This window comes from Rhamphochromis sp. 'chilingali' (assembly GCF_963969265.1).
Source record: "Rhamphochromis sp. 'chilingali' genome assembly, chromosome: 5".
NCBI classification, from domain to species: Eukaryota; Metazoa; Chordata; class Actinopteri; order Cichliformes; family Cichlidae; genus Rhamphochromis; species Rhamphochromis sp. 'chilingali'.
In genome coordinates this window covers 4,944,180-4,966,935 of record NC_137932.1, presented here as the reverse complement: position 1 = coordinate 4,966,935, position 22,756 = coordinate 4,944,180, and the positions used below count along the sequence as shown (strand labels likewise).

General features: G+C 41.3%; 1 protein-coding gene across 3 annotated transcripts in view; it reads right to left on the bottom strand.

Annotated features, from left to right (window-relative positions):
• evlb (Enah/Vasp-like b) overlaps positions 1-22,756 on the bottom strand; it is a 55,295-nt gene that overhangs the window by 3,643 nt on the left and 28,896 nt on the right. For 2 of the 3 annotated variants that reach the window (XM_080883612.1, XM_080883610.1), the window contains exons 2-10: positions 15,329-15,497; positions 13,252-13,429; positions 6,177-6,243; positions 2,315-2,385; positions 1,889-2,136; positions 1,627-1,724; positions 1,434-1,473; positions 1,019-1,070; positions 55-112 (exon numbers count right to left, since the gene is read on the bottom strand). In XM_080883612.1, coding sequence (XP_080739738.1) covers positions 55-112; positions 1,019-1,070; positions 1,434-1,473; positions 1,627-1,724; positions 1,889-2,136; positions 2,315-2,385; positions 6,177-6,243; positions 13,252-13,429; positions 15,329-15,497 — 981 coding nt within the window. The remainder of the gene's footprint in view (positions 1-54; positions 113-1,018; positions 1,071-1,433; positions 1,474-1,626; positions 1,725-1,888; positions 2,137-2,314; positions 2,386-6,176; positions 6,244-13,251; positions 13,430-15,328; positions 15,498-22,756) is intronic. The other variant, XM_080883611.1, reaches the window with a different exon arrangement.

Genomic DNA, 22,756 nt, shown 5'->3' with positions numbered 1-22,756 from the left:
TAGCTGTTACTGTATTGCTTCACAGTGACAAGCAGCGGGGATTCCCTTTCTCACCTCGACGCCATTGCCCTGTCTGCAGAGTTTGCTCGGTCCCAGGGCTTCTTTGCTCCGTCTAGACGACAAAGGAAAAAGATCAGATAAAAAAACGAGAGAGAAAAAAAGTCATACATGCATTTCTGGATTTATCATTGCTCTGAAATCCCATTTGCTATCAGGATTTTTAAAAACTTGTAATAGTTCTACTATCATGAGAAACGATGATACCACACCTAAATAAAACCAAAATAGCTCCGTGACAATAAAGTGATGTTAAACATGCTGTAATGATTTGTTAGTATCATGTCGATATCAGCACCGTGTTCAGCACCTTCAGTTCTGAAGGCAAAAGGAGATCAAACCCAGTACTGGTGTAACTAATGAAGTGGTGAGTGTCTATTTAAAAACAAAAAAAACTTAATTCCAAACTTCTGTACATGTTAAAAGTTATTTTTTTCTTTCTCTTAGAAATGTTTGTGGATCTGCTTCTAATATTTTTACTTTTCCATCCCACACCTTTTTCATGTGTTTCAAACGTGGTTTGTAACTGTGTTTAGTCAAAGGAGCTTGCAAAGAAAAGCGTCTGGACTTCTTTAAGTTGCTTGAAGACGTTTCACCTCTCATCCGAGAAGCTTCTTCACCTAGGCTCAGGCGATTAGAGGATCATCAGGGGGTCCTTTCGTCCCTCTGTGGGGGGACACTCCCACTAGGTTTAAATCTGGGACTCCCCACCATATGACCTTAGAACTGAAGAAGCTTCTCGGATGAGAGGTGAAACGTCTTCAAGCAACTTAACCCTGGAGAACCCATGGGGTCAGATCCGACCCCATTGGTTTACTAGGGAAACCATGGGGTCAAATTTGACCCCATGGTTTCTCCAGGGTCAAAGAAGTCCAGACGCTTTTCTTTGCAAGCTCCTTTGACTACAATGACCTGGATGACTGAGAACCTTCACAGACGTAACTGCGTTTAGTTTTCTCACCCGTTGCGTTCTGTCCACTCCGAGTGCTGGGCGACGGAGAATTTGGGTCATCCTAGAGAAGCACAATGAAATTGGTAAGCATCACTCACAATACCACAAATGCTATTATCCTCGTTAGCGAGCCAGCAGTTTGATGCAGAATATTCTGCAAATATCAGTCTCACCTGTGTGAAACCAGGCTTCTTTAATCTGATTTCCTTGTGATTAATGATTATTACTGAGCTTTTATCATCATTTCTCGATGTTTCCATCACAACACAAATGATAACAATGATCATTATCACCCTTATATAATCAGCATCAACATTATCCTGATCCCTGCCTAAACCGTTACCCTAATTATCACCGTAAATCACAGAGCGAGCAGTGCTCAGCTTCATGAATTGCAAACCATCTCCGTTTCGCACGCACTTACATTTTGGCTGTCCTCGGGCTTCTCTGAAGCTGCTTTCCTTCTGGAGGAAAGAAGAAGCCTCAAGTGAGAAAAAGGAATTTCATTGAAATTCCAGAATGAACTAAACAAAAAACTAAAGATTTCAGTGACCAGTTGTATCTAATATAGCAACAGTATGTGAGAGAAAAAGACCTTCGGCCTGTATTGATCTGACCTTCGTGCCAACAGAGCATTCATCTCCTCCATCAGTCCTCCACTCCCCCCACTTGTTCGGTTAGCTTCATTTTTGGCACCTGAAGAGCTGTCATCAGGCTGAAGAAAGCAGAGGGAAAAAAACGACAACTGTGGGTTACTCCCTGATATGTGCAAATCATGAACATTTTAAAGTATGTCAGTCAAATCTGAAGGAGATAATCCAGCTATATCCCGCATGGTTTACAGAAATTTCACCCAAACATCATAAAGTGTTGCCTCACTCTTTGAACACGGCGTAGTTTGGCTCCAGCAATCATAGCCGCAAGACCTGTCGGCGCAGAGGTCTCATCCCCGTGGCTTCCTCCGCCTAAGGGCAGTGGAGGAGGGAGAGGAGGTTGCGGCGCCCCTGCTGACGGTGGCGGCGGGCCTGGCGGTGGTGGAGGAGGAGGTGGGCCGCCCATGATCACCGGTGGAGGTACTACTGGTGGGGCAACGGAGAGCACAGCAGGATGGCCTTGGAAAGGAGAACCTAGAGGAAAAGTGCAGCGAGTGATTGAAACTCAGTCGCTTTGTGCAATATTTATCCGCACTTACACCTGTGTGGGTTCAGATGCACTTAGGCGAAGACGCGGACCATTTTTAAATTGAATGAAAGAACTATTTTTACCAGCTGAACTTTAGCTGACCTGTGCACTTCGTGTGAGTACCTGAGTTGGAGGACCGTCGCTCCCGCTCCATGTGCGCCTGCATCTGCTGCTGCTGTTGCTCCATCATTTGCCTGCAGAGACAAGAAGGATCACAGCTGCTCACTTAATATCAAACATGTCAAATCTTGTCCTAAAATCTGACAATTTACCCACCTACAGGAAAAGTTCAGAAAACCATCGCACAGTAATAGACAGAGAAATGTCCACTTGCCTCAAAGATGCGCTAAGATCGGCATTAGGTTTTGATTTCAAATGTTCCAACTGCTTGATCCAATATTTATCAGATATTAAAGCTCCACACGTTCTTTTGGGATATTTCTTCTTAAGTCATAATCATCGTTTGTGTCAGGTAGTTTCTGTCACAGCCCCTGGGTTTGGAGTTTGGTATTCTTCTATAACATTTAGATTATGGGATGGGTTCTACTATAGTTTCTTTTTTTTAAATTTATTTATAGTTTAGTTTCATGTTTGTTTCATTATCATTCCAGGATTTTGAGTTCCTATTAAGTTTTGTATTCTCATCTACATAATATGCATTTTCTTGTTGGTTTCTATATGATGATGTTTAGTTTTTAAGGATACTTGGTGTTTAGCTATTGTTAAACTGGAAAGGTAGTTTCTGTTAGCGTTTAGAGTTTGTTGCTTATATCTGATTCCCTGTATTTTGGTTTATTTCTCCCACCACCCCCAGTATTGCTGTGTGTGTGTGTATGAGTTAGTTAGTGGCTCAGTATTTAGTTAGTTTCTTCCTGGTTTACTTTGTTAGTTTGTGTCTCTTTTACTTCTCATGTGTAATTACCTTGATTGGTTCCAGCCGTGTCTCATTAACCTGATGTGTCCGCTTCCTATGATTACATAATGTGTGTATAAATAGTCCTTCCCTGCCATTGAGTCTTTGTCAGTGTCTGTCTGTTTTCATTTGGTAACTCTGGGCGTAGGAAACTCGCTTTACAGTGCGTGGCCCAGGTGAGCTCTTTGGAATCACATCGGAAATGAGGCAAAACAACACAAAAAATAGTGTAATTATTTGAAACATGTTTTTCTTTGGAGTTTTAACTAAAAGTCATTACCTTAATTGCTGTTGTTTAGTATAAAGTCTAATGAGACCACTGTACGAACTGCACTCAAGCTCTAGCAGATGGTGAGTTTTTCTCGCATGCTGTCACCGTGAGTCAGAGGTTTGAATTCACATCCCAACATGGTAACACTTAACAAAGATGGACACAAAAACCTGCTTGCTTACTAAAAAAATCGACTCAGAAATACCTGATTTCACAAATAATCCCCCAATAACTTAATTGCTCTGCACTTTCCAGAGGAACAAATGAATTACTACTAAGCATTCACTTTATTTGAGGTAATAGCGAGGTAATGAGGATCCACTGAGATCTGCTTAATAAGACACATGAATGGCTTTGTATTAGTTATTAATTAATGACTCATAAAGAAAGTGAAGAGCTATATTATATTGACAGATAATTATTAAATAATTATTACCCAATGAGCCAGAATTATCTTCCAGCTGGGTCTTTAATAAATAATCATCTACTGTACAGCCCTTGATTAGGGCTAATTATGAAGGTGCTGATGAATTTTTATTTATTTATTAACCTTTATTTAACCAGGAAAAGTCCCATTGAGATTAAAAACCTCTTTTGCAAGGGAGTCCTGGCCAAGAGGCGACAACACGTTGAAATTACAAAGTTACATACATATTATAAATAACAATTACATTTTAAAAACATTTTTCTCTGGCTCTCTCAATCTGGACTTAAAAGCATTTAATGAAATAAGATCTGCTATCTTCCAGTCTTTTTGCATCATGTTCCATGTGAAAGGGGCAGCATAAGTAAAAGCCCTCTTTCCCAGTTCAGTTCTGGCAAATGGAACATTGAGCAATAAAAGATCGCTTGAACGCAGGCTGTAAGAAACAGTACTTCTCCGTGTGAGCAGATCGCAAATGTAGGTGGGCATTTGTCCAAGCAGGGCCTTATAAATAAAGATGCACCAGTGAGCAAACCTCCTGGAGGACAACGAAGGCCATCCCACTCGAGCGTACAGATCACAACAATGGGTCAAGGCCCTACAGTTTGTAATAAACCGTAAGGAGGCATGATAAACTGAGTCAATCTTATGAAGACACTGGGCGGAAGCATTCATGTACAGCAGATCACCATAATCTAAAACAGATAAAAATGTAGCATTTACAAGACGCTTTTTTGTCTCAAAAGAAAAGCAAAATTTGTTTCGAAAGAAAAATCCCAATTTTAGTTTGAGTTTTTTCACAAGATTGTCTATGTGAGGTTTAAAGGTCAGAGAATCATCAATTAAAAAGCCAAGATATTTATACGTATGCACCACTTCTATGAGGTTTCCCTCAAGAGTGGACACCAAGGGGACAGTTTGAGGAAATCTCTTCATGTTTGAAAACAACATTAGCTCTGTCTTTTCAGCATTGAGAACCAATTTCAGCTCCAGAAGTGTGTGCTGAACCACGTCCAAAGCTTTCTGCAACGATTCTATTGCCTTTTCAAAGTTTGAGCCAAAGGAATAAATAACTGTGTCATCAGCATAAAAATGCATACTAGCATTGGACACATTTTGTCCCAAATCATTTATATACATGATGAACAGCAGAGGTCCTAAAATTGAACCCTGTGGCACCCCAGTGTGAATATTCAAAAGTTCTGAGCACAGATTTTCACATTTAATGCATTGAGTCCTGTCACTCAAATAATTAGTAAACCAGGAGACAACATGTCTAGACAGCCCCAAAGAAAGAAGCCTATGCTTTAAAATGGCGTGATCCACAGTGTCGAAAGCTTTTGACAGGTCAATAAAGAGAGAGAATGCCTCCTGAACTATCAGATCATTCCTGATTTGTTCTTCACCTGCGTTTTAGTAAGTAAACAAGTTTTTGTGTCTTATATCATGCAGTGTGCCCATCTCCTGCTCCTCATTCATCCAAGCCAACATCACTTTTCTCCTCGATCTTTATCCCACCTATCTCATTACATCTCTGTCTTTGATTTGAGGAGATATGCGATGTGACATCTGAGGCAGCAACCTGTCTGATGTGACAGCAGCGTGCGCACAGCAGGAGCAGAGGTGCTTAGTAAACAACGGTTCTCTGAAATTAATTTGCTTCCGCTGACCAGGACGCAAACGCACGCAATCTCCCATCACAATCGCAGACATAATCCTTTGTGGCAGAGGAACAGTTCATCCGACATGGGGATCAGACAGAGCCATAATTCCCTTCATATTTGTTCTCTTAAGTACTGGCATTCGGCATTTAGATGAACCAGCAGGCGGAGCTGAAATAAGTTTAAAAACAGCAACAAAGACCTCGTTGTGTCCGAGTCCGTCTCTGAAGTGGAGAGAGGAACAGCAGGCGCAGTGGAAGAAAGGCAAGCCACAGTGTAAACCGTGGAAATGGCCTTAAGGGTCATTTTGAATACTGCTTATCCACTACTTTGTATATTTTAATCTGCCACTATGATTTAGAAAACGGGGACTACTTGTGTTTTAGCCATTACTGTAAAACTTTCAGTCTTTATCATTGTGACCCACTGGAAGGTAGGAGGGATACAGAGGACAATAAGAGGAGGGGAGGGATGAGTTTTGCTTCAGTTCACAAGAGCCTGTGATCCTTCACTAAAAATATTCTTCTCATGGATGACAAGATACTAATTTTCTCCCACTTTTTTGGCACCACAGTTCATTCAGATCATTTTTCTGATTGCAAAAGCTGCCAGACAAGGTGGGCTTAAAAATAAACAAATAAATAATCTGCTAACAGGGGTTCATGTTACATAGACTGCCTTGCAAAGAAGGAGAAAACGTCTTTTTTAAATGATACCTTGCTCTCTGAGCTTCTATCTCATCTGAAGTCGGTCCATTCTGGACTTGGCGCTGGAGAGCTGGACCTAAAGATGCAAATGAAAACAGAAAGAAAGAAAAAGACACAAATAGAGTGAAGTTGACCTTAATGTTTCATTATCAGCACTATTATGTCAGTTAAAATTAGTGCCAGTCAAGATAATTAACTATAAAATCACAAGGAACGTAACAGCGACTGATCATTATGTTGTCTCATTTCCATAATAAGTAATGTGCAGTGAAAAGCATGATAATCCCCGACTTCATGTAAATGAGCTTAAACTCATTCATGCACTTTTACTGTTGAAGGGGAGCAGAAGATGTCCTGCTGCAACGCTGTCCTTCTGTTTACTCCTGCGCTCTTTTAGAGACAAGTCATTTGATTCGTAATGCTGCAGTGAGGCGACATCTGAGAGCGGCCTTCTCTTAAATTTTTAAATTCACACAAATGTCAATATGAGCACAAACACATGCAAGCGCACAAACAAATGTCAGCCAGAGCCCCACGAGTACTTCTGGGGTGAAATACAACTTGCCGACGGGTTTATGAATCACCAAAACTAGAAACAGAGCGGCTGAGCGAGGTCTGGAGAGTGTCTGAGCTGCTCTTTCTAAACAGATGAACCTAACTGAGAACAGAGGAAATTCTGTCAGCTGTGGTTACAAACTCAGTAAAAACAAACCATTGTGGCATCTCCTTTGGTGGATGAGGCTCAAAATCAAATATACTGTATGCGAGAGTCATTATTGTCTGAGCTACAAGGCTTTTTGTATCTAATCCTTTTACTACCATAAGTGAGATCTGCAGATAGAGCCAGAAAGGAAATGCAATTAATTGAACACATGATAAGACTTCAACTTGGGGTTTACAATTAAATCAGATGTCAATGTCAAGGATGTTCTCATGACTGAATTCCTCTGGATTAAGGAAGTAAGTAAGGAGGAATCTTGTGGTGTTTTTTGGTTACTTTTTGGTTGATTTATAATCACTTCCCTTTAAATCTAATCAAGAGTTGTAAAAGTGTTTGAAATAGGCATAAAACTCTATAGACCATGTTCCCTTTTGTCTACGTAAAGATGTCCCTTACATAACAGTTTTATGGCTCTACATAGTCAGCCTGTTTTCAGGGTCACTGCTCACTGACGATTCTCTCCACTGCTCACACCTCTAATGGAATAGACTCTGGCTGATGGTGCTAATGGCTGCTATTGATCAAGTAACAGAAACCCAAAAATACAACGATGGCAAAAGCTTTGAGTCATGGCTGCTATCAGACACCTGTCCTACACACATGCATGGTGTTTCATCTTAGATCCTAATGTTATATTTTTAGAATCCAGGTTTTGTCCAGAACAGGTTTAGACCCAACAAAATTTAATTTACTAATAAATGCCCGTGCATGCTTGGCCTGTTTGTGGTGTTGCATGTGAAATTAAAATGCATTTTTATCACGTGTCATATAAGCAAACAATGTAAACAATTTTAGCCCAATGCTAAGTGGCTGATGGGCAACCTGACGGCATCATAATATATACCTGAAGTTTTAAAGCTATAAGTGAGATGTTACTGTAATGATATAAAAATCATATGGTGCTTCTATAAGGTGTTACAGGTTCATAAATGCTAAAAACAGGTTACTTTAGCTGACTGCTATGTAGTTGCTAGGCAACATGAAGACATCACAATATCTGATGTAGATAAGAACCTTCAGGGAAGGAGCTGGCAGACAACCAAACCAGCACACAGACAGAGCTTTATGTGTATTATAGTGACCTGCTGAACTCCTTTCGATGTCCTCTAAAAGAGAGGCCAGCTGCCCTTCAGATGCAGTTCATTTCTGCGATCTCGTTCTTTTGGTCACTACCCAGAGTTAATGACCATAGGTAAGGGTAGGGACGTAGATCAATATGTAAATCGAGAGCTTTGGACCTTTACAGCATTGAATTGAACTGAACCTCAAACCAGCAGTTTTTGGTTGACAAATTGGTAAATGGCCTGTATTTATATAGCGCTTTACTAGTCCCTAAGGACCCCAAAGCGCTTTACATATCCAGTCATCCACCCATTCACACACACATTCACACACTGGTGATGATGACACTGAGAACATACAATAATCCAAGAATAAAACTAAAATACATAAAAAACTGGGTCGTGGGCCAAGTGCCATGACACTATCACTGCAAAAGTAAAATGTTGATTTCAGAATGTATTGAAGAGAAAAACGACCCTATCGACTGATAGAGGATAGAGGACTCAAAAGAGATGTTTAGTTGGATTTATTTCTACTAGATGAGTGAGTAACAGAGCCTGCCAAGTTCAATTCAATTCATTTTTATTTATACAGCAACAAATCACAACAACAGTTGCCTTAATGTGCTTTATATTGTAACGCAAAGACCCTACATACAGAAAAAACCCAACAATCAGACAACACCCTGTGAGCAAGCACTTGGTGACAGTGGGAAGGAAAACCCCCTTTTAACAGGAAGAAACCTCCAGCAGAACCAGGTTTAGGGAGGGGTTACTAACACAAAAGCTATTCTACATGTTTGAAAAAGGCCACGCTCTACAACAGAGTATTGCACTGCTTTAACTGGTTTAAATATTCCAATATATGTTCCATTTGAGTTTGTTTACCTTATTCAGCTAATGATTCCTGACTGACTCTGCCATTTACTGGATTATAATAACACAATAATAGCCATTAACACACAAAAACTACACACACAAACTCAAAATCAGAATTGTCATGCAGATGTTTGCACACACAGTTTTTTTTACCTACACGACATGCTGAAGAAGAGAAACCGGCTGCAGCAAACACAGAGGCACTGACAGACCCACTCCCTCCTAACCATCTCTTGCCTTCAGCTCCTCTTCCTCTCCCTCCTCCTTTTCTTCTCCATTCATCATCTCCCTCACTATCTCTCTCTCTCTCACACACCTCACCTGCCTGCCTTTCCCTCCTCCTCCCATCCTACCTCACCAACAGTATCATCTGTCATCTTCTTGAAACTAACACCAGGAGCGGCAGCAGCACAGCGAGAATATCTGCTTAATGTTTCAAAAGGTCGACTTTGTCTCTAGGCTACACAGCCTAGTGCTGCTTAGCCACACAAATATTACAGCGAGATGATCCACGTGCACTCCAGGTTTACATCAAGGCTCAAACATGTGGGGGGCGGGGATAAAGAGTTACTAAGTAACAAAAGTGTTTTTTTTGTCACATAAGTAACAAAAGTTTATTCTTTAGTTGGTGTTTGGGTGTCATGTGACAAGATCGCAAATGGCCGGTGCTCTAATAAGCTCCAGAACAACAACAGTGCCAGTGCCCTCTGTAAGCAGTTGCGTCCCCACCTGCCACCAGAACATCGTCAGCACTTCCCAGCATTGATTTGCTAAGTCTCTGAAGGTCTAGTGGATGAGTGCAAAACCATCCTCCAGTGATTCCCTTTAATCAATAGTTGATCAATCAATAGTTTCATATCATACAAGGATTTCTCAGGTGGGCCTGAGAGGTCAGTGACCCCCAAAGTTTACAGTGTTAATGCAGGTGTTCAGTTGGGTGGCTGGATGCTGACCACAGCATATGACTCGCATCCTTTTCTGTATGTCTTCCTGGAATAGACGACTCCTATTTATAGAGAGTCGAGAGTTTAAATATTCCCTTTATTTTGTCACCTGTCAGGTCTTACATGTAGGTCTTAAAAATGGCTTATTTTGGCTAATACCATTTTATGAAATGTTAAACAATCATATTTTTGTTTTATTCCATTAATGACCTATCTTACTTCCAAAATATGAGTTCATTTGGCACTTTTGGTTATCACTTTTACACAGTGATCACTTTTTACAAGTGACAGGTTACATCTTTCTGTAAAACCCAGAGAAAATAGGCCTTCAAAGCAATAAGAATAAACAGTGCTCGGCTGTTTCATATGTTCCTTTTTGATCCTCTCCTCAGTTTTATATCCTACATCATGTAATATTTCCTCTCTAAAGGTGAAAGCAATTTTAAGGACAAAAGGTCAGGTTTTGACTTCCTTACCACTAGAGGGTGTTAGGCACAAGCAAGGAACACCCATGTTCTGGTTTCAGCTTTACAAAGTGTGAACGTGTCTTATGTAATCAGCTGGAGAGCATGGATATGCAAAAATCAGGTCCTGTGCCATGCTGAGAAATAAAAATAGGAAACAACATACCGGAATAAACTAATTTCCTAATTCTCCCCCTTGATCACGCACTTGTGCGTAAATATAAAAGTTGATCTGTGTGTGTTATGATACAACCTTTGTGAGCGCTGTATCATGGCAAGCTGGTAGCACTGAGATGCTATCAGTCTCTCTATCTGTCAGATGTGCACATGCTTCCCCAACGTGTTTGTGCACTTGCGTTTGGCTGCTGTCACTCGAGCCTCTTTGTTCCCCATCCCATGTTATTAGGCAGATGAAAAGATCTGCTCTCTAGAACGGGGCCCGAGGGAGATCTTCTCAATAACTCACTCTAATTAAGAGGCTGGAGGGGACTGGAGGGGGAAGCACGCCGCTGCCGCTGCTGCTGCTGGAGTAATAACTGGCAAGCTGTGACAGTCACTCTGCCTCTCAGTCGCTCCTCAGTTTACATTTGTCTGTCTCTCTTCTCACACACATATACACAGAACTCTGGAGGATTGAGGTTGCCTGTCTTGTATGTATACTCGCTGCTGAAGTCTTTAAATAGAACCTTTTGCAGACGTTTTGGCTTACAGCAGGAAAAACACAGATGGAACCAATAACACTGACGACAGCTCTGTTTCCACTGATGTGTCCCAGCAAGCCCTGGTGGGGATCACAATGAAATGCAGCTTATATTAATTAAATAATTACATTTGTGTCTGTCTGCATGTCAGATAGCTCTATCTTTGATCTATAATAGATTAAAGAATTAATCTTATTGCTAAGCCCCCAGTGAAGTGATGTCATGACAGATTGATGTGGTGATGTTAGAGTCTCTATTGCCCCTTGAAAGACACTGAGAAAGTTTTCAGTGTGACAAATATTTTATCAATGCTCCAAGTGACTAATTTAGGCTCAGCCCCAACCTTATAAACAGTACAGCTGCATTCCAACCAAAACTATCAATGAGCCACGGGGTCAGCTTCATGATCGCTAATATGCAAACTGTCGTTTCTCCTGCTGAAGACTCTGCATCCAGATGAACAGAGTCAACCTTCTGTGATATCCAGACAACTTCAAGTATGGCTACTATTTTTAGATCACTTCCCGCAGGAAACCTTTCCTGCCTCTTCTGTAATTTCACCATGAGTCTCAGACCTGCACATCTTTTATTTCAGCTTGACTGAACTGTCCGTTGCTGAGTCTACGGTTGTTAGGTCTGTGCTATATCGCATTCTCTGCAATGATACAGGTGGAAATTTCTATGTGAAATAAAAATATACTGCAATATCCGAAGTGCCGAAGTGTATCTGAGAGCTCGGATGACAATTTATTACATAAAAGGGAGCTACTTCAACAACTTCCAATGAATCGCAGTGCTCTGCAAAATATTTCAGGGAAATCTGTTAAAGATGGAAATGGAAAGAGTGTTTCAGCACACGAGGCAAAAACACCCTGAATGCAAGGAGGGTACAAAGGAGGAGATAATAGGAACAGCTGATGATATGTGACCAAGTGAATACAGGGTCAGTATTGCCAATACCGATACTACTTTCAACCTATAAAGGCAGCTTATATAAGAGGAAAGCAGCTTCTCATTTAATGACCACTATATCAGTGTGACTTTTAATTTCAAAAATAATTAGCTAACACAACAAAACACACCTTTGAACTTTTAATGTATTTTGAAACTGGGTTTGTAGGAGACCTGGAATCACTTCAGGCCAGTTTCTGTTGTTTAAATGTGCTTTAGGCAATAAAGAAAAGTGAATACAAAAAGGGGCATGTTTGAGGTATATTTTTTAATTTCATGAAAAAACAATTTATTTAACACAGTTGAGTGGGCTACATACTGAACTTAGAGGATATATACAAAGTATCAATACTTGCTTTTCTATCAATGTGATAGAAAAGCAAGGTGTGGCAGTAAAGACCACACTTCAATGCTTTTCAGCATACTTCTTTCTTTATTCTCAGTTGCTTGTTTCTTACGGTTCCCGGCTGCAGCTTTTCAGTTCGCAGCCACATGTAATGGAAAAACATTCATTCAGGACCCATTTCACTCTTATATGCAGGGGAGGCGTGACGAGCTGATGCACCTCAGGTGTGTCAGCCTCCACCTCAGCCGCGCCACAAACCACGCCCGCCAAACAAGGCTTTAAGCAGCTGATTAAAAAGCCCAACCCAATCATACAGGCTCCTGAAGAGTTACAAGGTTAACTTTAGTTATTATTATTGTTAAAGTGTTAAGCAGTCATTTTACACTTTTACTTTGAAATTTCAAGGGTAAACACAACCTAGGCTACTTTTGTGTTCACATTTCAATAGATTCACACTTAAAATAAGGAAATATGCAGCAACTTAGTGAAAAAGTTGCTCTTTTTAAAATTACTACAAACATCAATAAAGCATTCAGTATTTCTTTCCTATATCTTCTGAAATGTCACACATTTTCTTGAAATATTGTGATATGACTTTGCCACTATATCGCCCACTCTTATGGGCTATGATCCAGCAGCTTTCAGCAGTTAAGCAGCCCACTGTTCAGAGCTACACTCTGAATTTTGCTTGACACTAATTTGCATCACACTATCACTCTACACGTGTACATAAAGAATGTAAGGGAGTGGTTATCATCTCTGCTGGTTCATGGAAAGTTCAGAGAGAGCTAATCTCACATACCCATGATGACATGACATTTGAACCCATTTTAACCATTTTGCCCGCCGTGTTAAGTCACACATGTTCAGCCCAGTTTTGTGAATTAAAAGTGCCGAGTGCTTATCTGAGAGAAATAAAGTGGAGCTAACTATCGAGTAATAAAATGAAATAAGAAGACATCCTCCATTTCTCAAGTGTGTGTGCATGTGTGCGTCTTGTACTGTGGGAAAACGCACCTCCATCCTGAGCACTGAGGACATTGAGGGCAAAGAGCATAGCATTGGAGAAGGTGGTGGCCTCCTCCTTGCTGGCGAAGTTGAGGCCATAGACCTGCCTGGCGTCCCTCCACTGGTGGAAGGTTGGTGTGGCCTGGTTGTACTTGAGACCCTTCACTATTGAGTAGTTGATGACCACCTTTGAAGGACAAGAGGAGAATGCAGGAAAGGCAGTCATCAGTTAGGAAAAAACTGGAAAGTATTTCGCTTTTATCGGAGAGTTTTTATTTTTCAAGGTTATTTCTCTCTTCTTCTTTTTTTTTATCTGAAAAATGATTTAAATCCACAGATGGCAGTGCGCCCATAGACATACAACACGGTCATAACTTGCATTGTTTGGAAGGATTTGTGGATTCTGAGTGCGCTGTGTTTTGCGCCACTGTAAAGATAAAACATTTTTGTGTCTGAGAGCAGCTCAGCTTGTAATAGTCATTGTGTTTCTCATTTTTATGTTGCTTACATCATGAGCTGTAACTTAGAAGAAACACAGCTGTGAAAAAATGCTGTCGTTTATATCTTGTTTTTCCACAGCTACCCACTGACATCTACTTAACTCTTCGAGCTCTGGGCAATTCTTTTGAGTTTAATTCCAAAATTCACAGTAACAGTAACATCTGAAGAGAAGACATCTGTATCGTGTTCTCTTTAATACTTAGTCCCTGCTGTGTGATTTTATATCCAACTGAGTGAGTTTATTCGATTAAGTTTTATTTCTATAGCGCAAAATCACAGCGACAACTGCCTTAAGGCACTTTATATTGTAAAGTCTCAACCCTAAAAAAATACAAAGAAAATAAAGAAAACCCCAACTATCATATGACCCCCAATGAGCACGTGCTTTGGCAACAGTGGAAAAGAAAAACTCCCTTTTAACAGGAAGAAACCTCCAGCAGAACCAGGCTCAGGGAGGGGCAGCCAGTTGGGAGCGTGGGGAAGAATACGGCACAAAGACGTGCTGTGGAAGAGAGCCAGAGATTAATAATAACTAATAATTAAATGCAGAGAGGTGTATAAACACACAGCGAGGGAAAAAGGTGTATTGTTTGTCGTGTTATTTCCTGTTTTATTTTGTAGGTTATTTCCTCAGGTGTTTTTATTTCCTTCACTAGCTTGTCATCTTAGTTTGCTTCATTCAGCTCAAAACAGTGACCACTCTGGTCTGACCTGCGGCATCAACAACACATTTCACCCAGAGAACCGCCATTTTTTTTCCTCTTTCCTCTTCCTGATCATTCACTGTGAACTAGAGATAATTGTCAGAGTAAATCAGCCGTTTCTGAAATACACAGACCAGCCCATCTGGCACCAATAGCCATGTCATATTCAGAATCACTTAAATTACCTTTCGTCACCATTATGTTGCACACTGATTCAGTTTGAACTTCAGCAGTCAAAGTCTTAGTGTCTTAATGCAATCAGCTGGCTGGCGTAGGTTCTGTTAGTTAACCTTTTTTTAAATGAGTTGTTTAATATTTAACTTTTGAAATGATACTTGATAGCCCTGCAAAAGCCTGACAACCTGTCCAGGGTATACCCCAGCCTCTCGTCCTATGGCAGCTGGTTTAGGCTCCGATCCTCCAGATTCCACCACCCCCCAAAAAAGAAAAAGTTATCCCTTTGGCTATTTAATCTCCATTTTCATTTTCTGAATCTTTGTAGGTTTTCTGCCACTTTCAGACATCTTTGTAGTTGTCAGTTTTTGATTACTGCTGTGCTTGATAACCCCGCTGTTTACATGTGTTCCGCGTCTTATCGCCAAACACGTCTGCGGCGGTGCAAAAGAGCCGAGTGCTAATGAGCTGTTGCCGTTGGAGAGGCTGACAGACGGTGAAGAAGATTTCACTCAAGTCACAGCGGAGGAGGGTGAGCTTTAAGATTTCACGAGGTTTGAAGCACGCACACACACAGACTTTGACTGAAGAAATTTTTAAGACTTCATTGGTTCACTCACTCTCCTTCAGTATAGTCAAGTCACAATCCAGACTATTTGCAATCCTCCCACAGCAACAAGTTTACCTCCAGCATCTGCACTTCTTACCTGCTGGTCCTGCAGTTTGACTCCCACCACTCTGAAGGTATTGTTGGCAGTGTTGTGGTAGATGTTGATGCGGCTGAATCCCTGCTGGCCAGGCTTGATGGGCACCCACTTCTTGCTGGTGTCATCGTAGACCATGACAGAGGCCCGCGCCTGGCAGATACTCTGCTCACTGGAGGAGACATTAAAACAAAGAAGAGAGAAACAGGGTGAGTTGGTCATATGTGGGGAGCAGAGAGTTTATCAGCTCCAGAGTTAATCCCAAAGCAGCTTCGCCCCTCTTTCTCTTCTTTCTAGTTTGTGGTGTCATTGCTTTAGCTTGTGACTGGACGTAGACATTTCCCTTCTTAACCCCTCTAATCTAGATATCAGAAACCACTAAAAATCAGAGCAAAAACATCTATCATAAACTGCCACCATCAGACAGAGACGTTATAAAACAATAACTAGAAGTATTTGATGTGTGCAACATCCTCAATCACATCCAAAAACCAGCAATAAATATTATATATACACCCATAAAATAATTAATTCTGTAATAAACATGTAATAAAAACACTCTTGCCTTTTTTCTGAACATATTTTTCACATTATGTGATTACTTGTTTAGATGTGCAACATAATAAGTTTCTCCAGTAAGAAACTCGATGATGACACTGTAACAAATAATGTGTCCACATCACATGTTTAGGCGTCAGCTCTATAGTCGACAAAGGACAGCATTGCACACGAGCACATTGAAAAATATTTCTGCGTTAATGATATGAATGAAATCCATTATATGAATGGATTTGTCCTGAGGAAATAAATTCAAGAGGCTTTATGTTTCATTAGTCACAAGCAAAAAAAATTGAACCACTGATGACAGCGGCTGAGTCTTTATCATGTAAAACACTCAGTGGGTCAGGAGGGTGAAAATATTGTCAGCGCAGGAAGAAGAAAGTCATTTTCAAGCAATTTGGACGTCTAATGTCAAACTTTCCTTTAACTGTAAAATCGGAGGATTTAAGTGAGATAATTATGGTGAACAAGACAACAACTCTGTCTTCTAATCCTGCATTTCACTAATGGTCTAATCCAAATGTAATCAAGCACTAGTCCAGCATCTGCCCATGTTCTTAATGAGGCAGGACTGTAATACGTGTGTGTGTGTGTGTGTGTGTGTGTGTGTGTGTGTGTGTGTGTGTGTGTGTGTGTGTGTGTGTGTGTGTGTGTGTGTGTGTGTGGCCTCCAGTGTTAGGTTGGGTTTGCCTGCTCTCCTATCTGATCGTGTTATCACAGCCCCCTAGGTCGTCCTTCTTTCCCTCTTTTCCTCAAACACACACACACACACACACACGCACACACACACACGCACACACATGCACACACATGCACAGAAACACATGCACACTGTAAATAGCACTGAGCGTGATGATGCACTGTTTACGATCATTTCCAGGTCACGTGCTCCGTATCTGCACAATATCAATCAAGGTGCCGGTAAAAGGCGATAAATGGAAAAACACAGGAGAGAAACAGAAACAATTTAGACTTGCAAATGAGATTAACAAGAAGAGTCCCATCTGTGTCTTTGCCTCCTCGCCAAGCTAAAATTAGTGGATCAGGCCTTAAGGCCCTTGTGAAAGAGCTGCGTCAGAAAAGAGGAGCAGTGGAGAAAAGAGGGAAAAGTCTTGGCTTTTAGAGTGTGTGAGTGGAGGCAGCATATGGTGCAGATAAGCGTGTATCATACATGATGGTGGGGGAAATGCTGATGGGATATTATATGAAGGAATAGGCTGACATTTGGCTTATTTGCCCTGTTGATAATAGATGAGACGATAGATTATCTCAAGTCTAAGTGCAGCATTGCAGCCTGGAGGTTATTATAACAGCTTAGCATAAAGACAGATATTAAACAGTTTAGAAAAAAATTACAGTTACATTATGGCTATAGCAAAAATTCAGTGGGATTTTTCAGTGGGAGAAATGTTTTGTCACTCATTCAAATGGCTTTTTCAGACAATGACCAGATCTCATACCACAGGGGAAGCTACACCAGGGGCCCGTTCTTCGTACCTCGCTAAGTAGGTTAGCCGGATTAGATTGTTGACGATTTCGCGTGATCCTGGATCAGTCGGTTCCCCGAAGCTCATCCGGGACTTGCTGTCATAGCAACAGAGCCGTAAGCGTAAACCTGCTCGGGAGCAGGTTTACTTTATGTAAACAGGATTAGATCGCGGCCACGCAGGTATGTCCGCTTCATTTATACGAAAGCAACAGCGATAAATAAATAACATCAATGTAACTGAAGATAATGCAGCACTTGATCCTTTTATTGATGTCACACAGATACATACAGGTCATTTCCTAAAAAAGGGAAATGTACTATTAACATTCTATTACATGTATGTGATTATTACAGATGTAATTCATATTTCAGAGTAGTAATTGTAAATTACTTCGTGTAATCAAGATGAGAGACCACGGCTATAAAAGCCAAGGTGGATTTGGGAAGCCTGTCGCAGCCATGTCCTGTCCGTATACGTGAGCCACCCATTGCGGAAGGTGCAAGATTGATAAGGAGAGTCCTCAGAATTCAGCGTATATTGCGGGACAGACAGGATCCTTTAGCTCAGCGCGACAGTGTGCTCATTGAGAGATATCGATTTTCCCGTGAGGATATTATTTACTTAACCAACTTGTTGACGAGGGGGTGCAGGACCACCACCTGTCTTTTTTTGCTCTGCCCTTTTCTTGGTTGCTGTTATAAACAAACAAACAGATTATTTCAGGCTCTCTTTCCAAGAGACGAAAAGCAATATAAGTGATAAATATTACCATTCTGTAGAATATTCTTATATTTCACTTTTACTTGTTCCCATGTTCTAGTGGGTCCTGTTGTGGCTCTAATGTGAAAGAGGATATAATATGACAATATAATATAATGTAATATAATATTGGATAATATAGTGTAATATAATAAATCTACCCTACCGCCTACTGGTGTTGGCCAGAGGGGCCGATGGCGCAATATGGCAGCCTCGCTTCTGTCAGTCTGCCCCAGGGCAGCTGTGGCTACAACCGTAGCTGCCTCCACCAGTGTGTGAATGTGAGAGTGAATGAATAGTGGCATTGTAAAGCGCTTTGGGTGCCTTGAAAAGCGCTATATAAATCCAATATATTATTATTATTATTATTAAATTACTTACGAGTTTAATTTGTCAGCAACTTCCTGCCAGCCCTCTCTCCTTGCTTTTGCAGCCTTTGCAGTGTTCCCTTGCGTTCTGATTAAACTCTGAAACTCCTGAAATCCCTCACTCAGGAGTTCTTGCTCTGCTGCCGAAAAATACCGAGCCGAGCGCGCTCCTTCGACATTTTCGCCGACCAATCAGAGGGTTGCCGATCAATGTTTCTACTATCGATGCGTAGCCCCTTTTATGACACCCAGTGACGTCACATTACTGCGTCCAGCTGTACTAATCGTCAACAGCAGGTGTGTTCGGGGAACCGGATTAGCGAGCTCACGGTTAGCGCGATGATTTGATCTTGGATGTAGTAAGCGACGTACGAAGAACGGGCCCCAAGTCTGTATGGTTTACCGAAGATACATAAACAGGGTGCACCTTTAAGACCATTTGTCTCTACGATCAACTCAGTTACCTATAACACCTCAAAGTTTCTGGCTTCGATCCTCAACCTGTTGGTAGGCAGCTCTGAACACCACATCCACAACACTTTGGATTTTGTTGAGAAGATGAGAGATGCAATTATGGAGGAAACAATGGTCTCATATTATGTTACATCTATCTTTACTTGTGTTCCAGTCGCTGAAGCAGTGAAGGTAGTTCATAAGAGATTACAGGACGAACCCAACCTCAACAATAGACCAATCTCACTGACAACACTGACCAAGTGTGTTTGATCTTGAAGCTGTGTGTGTCTTTATTTGACTTATTTCACATAAAAGTGTGAGTACTACAGGTAGAAACATATGTTTGCCATGTGTTTATAAGATTGGGGAAACCTACAGTCAGCTGAGACTGAAGTAGTCACTTAGATGAGCGACAAAACATTTCTCCCACTAAAAACGCTACATCCAGATGATCAGAATCAACTTTTGGGAATGTGCTGCATTACTTTTAAGAAAAGTGTTCTGTGTAATATGTGCAATAATTACTTTTTTGTGTAATGACCCCGTCACTAATCACAACAAAGAGAGGAAACCAACAAAATTCACAAACATTTGAACACTCAGCATGAAATTAATTTGCATGAATGTAACGTCTTTGATACGCTGCTTAGAGATGGTGGTGACTCTGAAAGTGGAGCCAATGAGAATCGATAATGGAATCAGAATCGTTAAATCCTTATCAATTCCACCCTAGTGGCCACGCTTTCCTTGATGAGGATGTGCATATCCTGGAAGGGAGGAACGCTGGTTTGGAGTCAGGGAGGCCATTTAAAAGGGAAAGACCATCTCTGAATCAAGGCTACATCTTTCACCATAAAGAAACTGAACTCACAGCCCATTGTTAGTAGTGCTGGTTTCAGTCATTATGCAGATGTACTGTTTATAAGATTGGGGAAACCTGCAGTCAGCTATGACTGAAGGAGTCTCTTTGATGAGGGACAAACTGTTCCACTGAAAATACTGTGTCCAGAAGAAAGGAATCAGTTTTGGGGGATTTCCTTAACTGGATGATTGCGCGTGCATCAAGATATTATGGCTATAGCTTTAAATAATGAACACAATATGTGCAAATAATTCCTGTTAGCCAAAAGTTTAGTCATAAGAGTGCTCCTGAACACTGTTTCAGACAGTTCTTTATCCCCAATATGGTCATCTCTGTCAGGAAACCTCTGGCTGGGTGTACAGCAACCTCCTACCACTTCCTTAAGCCTTCCTTTCAAGGGGGGCAGCCAATCAGAGAAGAAGATGGCTTAAAGTGGCTTGTTTCAAATATGAGTGTCGTAGGTGGTTTTTGAAGAATTTGTTACCTGTGTTTCCTATATAAAGGTTACCTGGGCAGGGACTAACCTGACCACAGTCTGATGGGCTAAACAGACAATTTTCCAAATAATCAGTAATAACAGTAGCAGCATGTATGAATTGTAAATTGGCAATTCTTGATTTGTGTTGATATTTTACTGTCCAGGCTTTTTCTTAACAAATCCAATGAACACAGCCTGCTACTCCCCCTTCCTTACTGAAGCTAACTGAAGACGATATCCCCACATGTAAATTACCAGATGCCGCATCACCTGTCACTGGACGGACAGCCTGCCAGCAGCACACTCTGCAAACACGGGGTTCCCCGCCATCCACAGTCTTTAATTCTTTTTTGAGCAGAACAAAATATTGATAAGTCATCAAATAGTGTCAAACAGCAAGTTTTTTTGTTGTTTTGGGGTTTTTGTGAGTCACCAGTCACCGCCGTGGTATCCCTCACTTAAACCCTCGGGATAAGGGATGCTCGTTGCGAGACAATGTGCCTGACTCGAACAAAAAAACAGCATCAAAGAGCAAACACTTTGATCCAGTAAAGAGAAAAGTATCTGTGAAAATAAAAGCACCAGGATAACACTGGAATAACGGAAACAATACCAACTCTTCTCCTTACTTCAAAGTGACAGAGCGAGGCAGTGGGAAGAAACTAAAAACCTGCAGGACTAGAATCTATTCAAACAAGATGAAGACCAAGACTTCAAAGACCATTCACACCCTGCTCTGCTGCCCATGTTTTAATGACATTCTCTCAGGTTATAGCTTGTTATCCACACCAATGCTGTCTTGCATTTTGGTGCACGCTTGAATTCCGCACCGGACCCAGCAGGACAATGACGTGTTGAATTTATTTCGGTTAACTCGACTGACTTCTGTTAATTTTTAAAAAGGAGTGCTCGGCTGCCAGCTGAAAATGGCATCAAGGGCCCAGAAGCATGAATAAATGAGGCTCTTGAGCTAAAGGAGGCTTGAGCAGAAAAGCGGAAGAGACGGGGAGAAGAAGATGGAGTGGGTGACATGAAAACAAGTTTTTCCTGACTGACACACACACACTTGCACACATTGTCACGCCATCGTCCTGGGTCTGAATGCACCCAGCCAGAGCTACGGCAAATTCAAGCTGACAGGGACAGACAGAGAAATCTCGGAGAGCTGCTCGGGAATCCTGTCCTTCTGTCGCTTCCACAGAAATGGTGCAATTTGCAGAGCACAGTGATTGGTGTATGGGGATTATATACAAGTGCAAAGGGCGCTCACTCATTTCAGCCTTGCCTCTGCGTACAAAGATGATTTTCTTTAGCGTTATAACAGCTCTGGCCGGGCTCTGAAGCTGAAGCTGTAAACAGGCCAAGGTCAGAAATGCTTTCACCCCTCAGTGACTTTGAGTAATGTAACCTTGACAATGATGACTGCACCCATAGGCGACAGGATGCAACATAAACACTGACAGCGACCGGCTCTGGTGCATTATTGCTGCATCTTTTCTCCCAGAATCCTCTGATGCTGAACTCAAAACGAGGCATGCAGCAGAAAGAGTCCCGATCTTTACGCACAGCAGAAAGCTGAATGATGTAACCCTGATAGTCTAAATGACTTTAACATAAAATTGCATCACAGAAACTATAAAGTTAGCTTTTGCGCATGCTTTTTTGGGATTGAGTTAATAAGTCATCTTGAGTGTCTAAGGTCAGATTAATGAGTGTGTAATGATAAACACATGAATTATTCATTCATGCTGCTAAATGTTTGCAGGAGTGAAGACTAATTATGCCCCAGAAACACCCGTGTATGCCTCCTATTTATTTTCTTCTCTTAAAAGCACAGAGAATGTGCCCATTAGGCGCTTTTCCTCTGGGTCTCAGGTCAGCTAAGGGTTAATAAGATGCTTGTCCAACTCAAAGTCTTTCACTTTGGTCTTTGGCTTTTCTTACCTCGCCTCTCTCCCACACAGATTTATCTGTTTCTTGAAGATCTGCTCAGCGTGTGAGCCAGTGATTGCTGTTCATAAGCGTTTTGCAGTGATCCTTCAATTAACTGGCACCTGGCTCCGTCACATTTGTGCACCCTAACCTGCAAAGTCAAAGCGTTACGTTCCAAGTGCCAAGCTTCCTGTGTGCTCGCACAAGATTTACTCTTCTGGCGTGACTCGTCTGATCTGTCATGAACAGCAGAACAGCAAAGCTGTCAGACAAGAGGAAACACAGGTATTTAAAAAAAAAACACATATGCAGAGGAGAGGGAAGTATTTTAGATGCGATACACATTAAAAATAAATAAATAAAGATGAGGCATGAAACATAATTAGCACTTTGATCCTCTCTTTTGCTGATAAATTGGCAAACCAGAGGGAGGTGGAATTTAAATTTAGCACAATAACTGCTCGGTAATGGCATTTTGCATAAGAGCAGAGATTGAATCACTGCTGTGCGAGCTGGTTTTTCTTT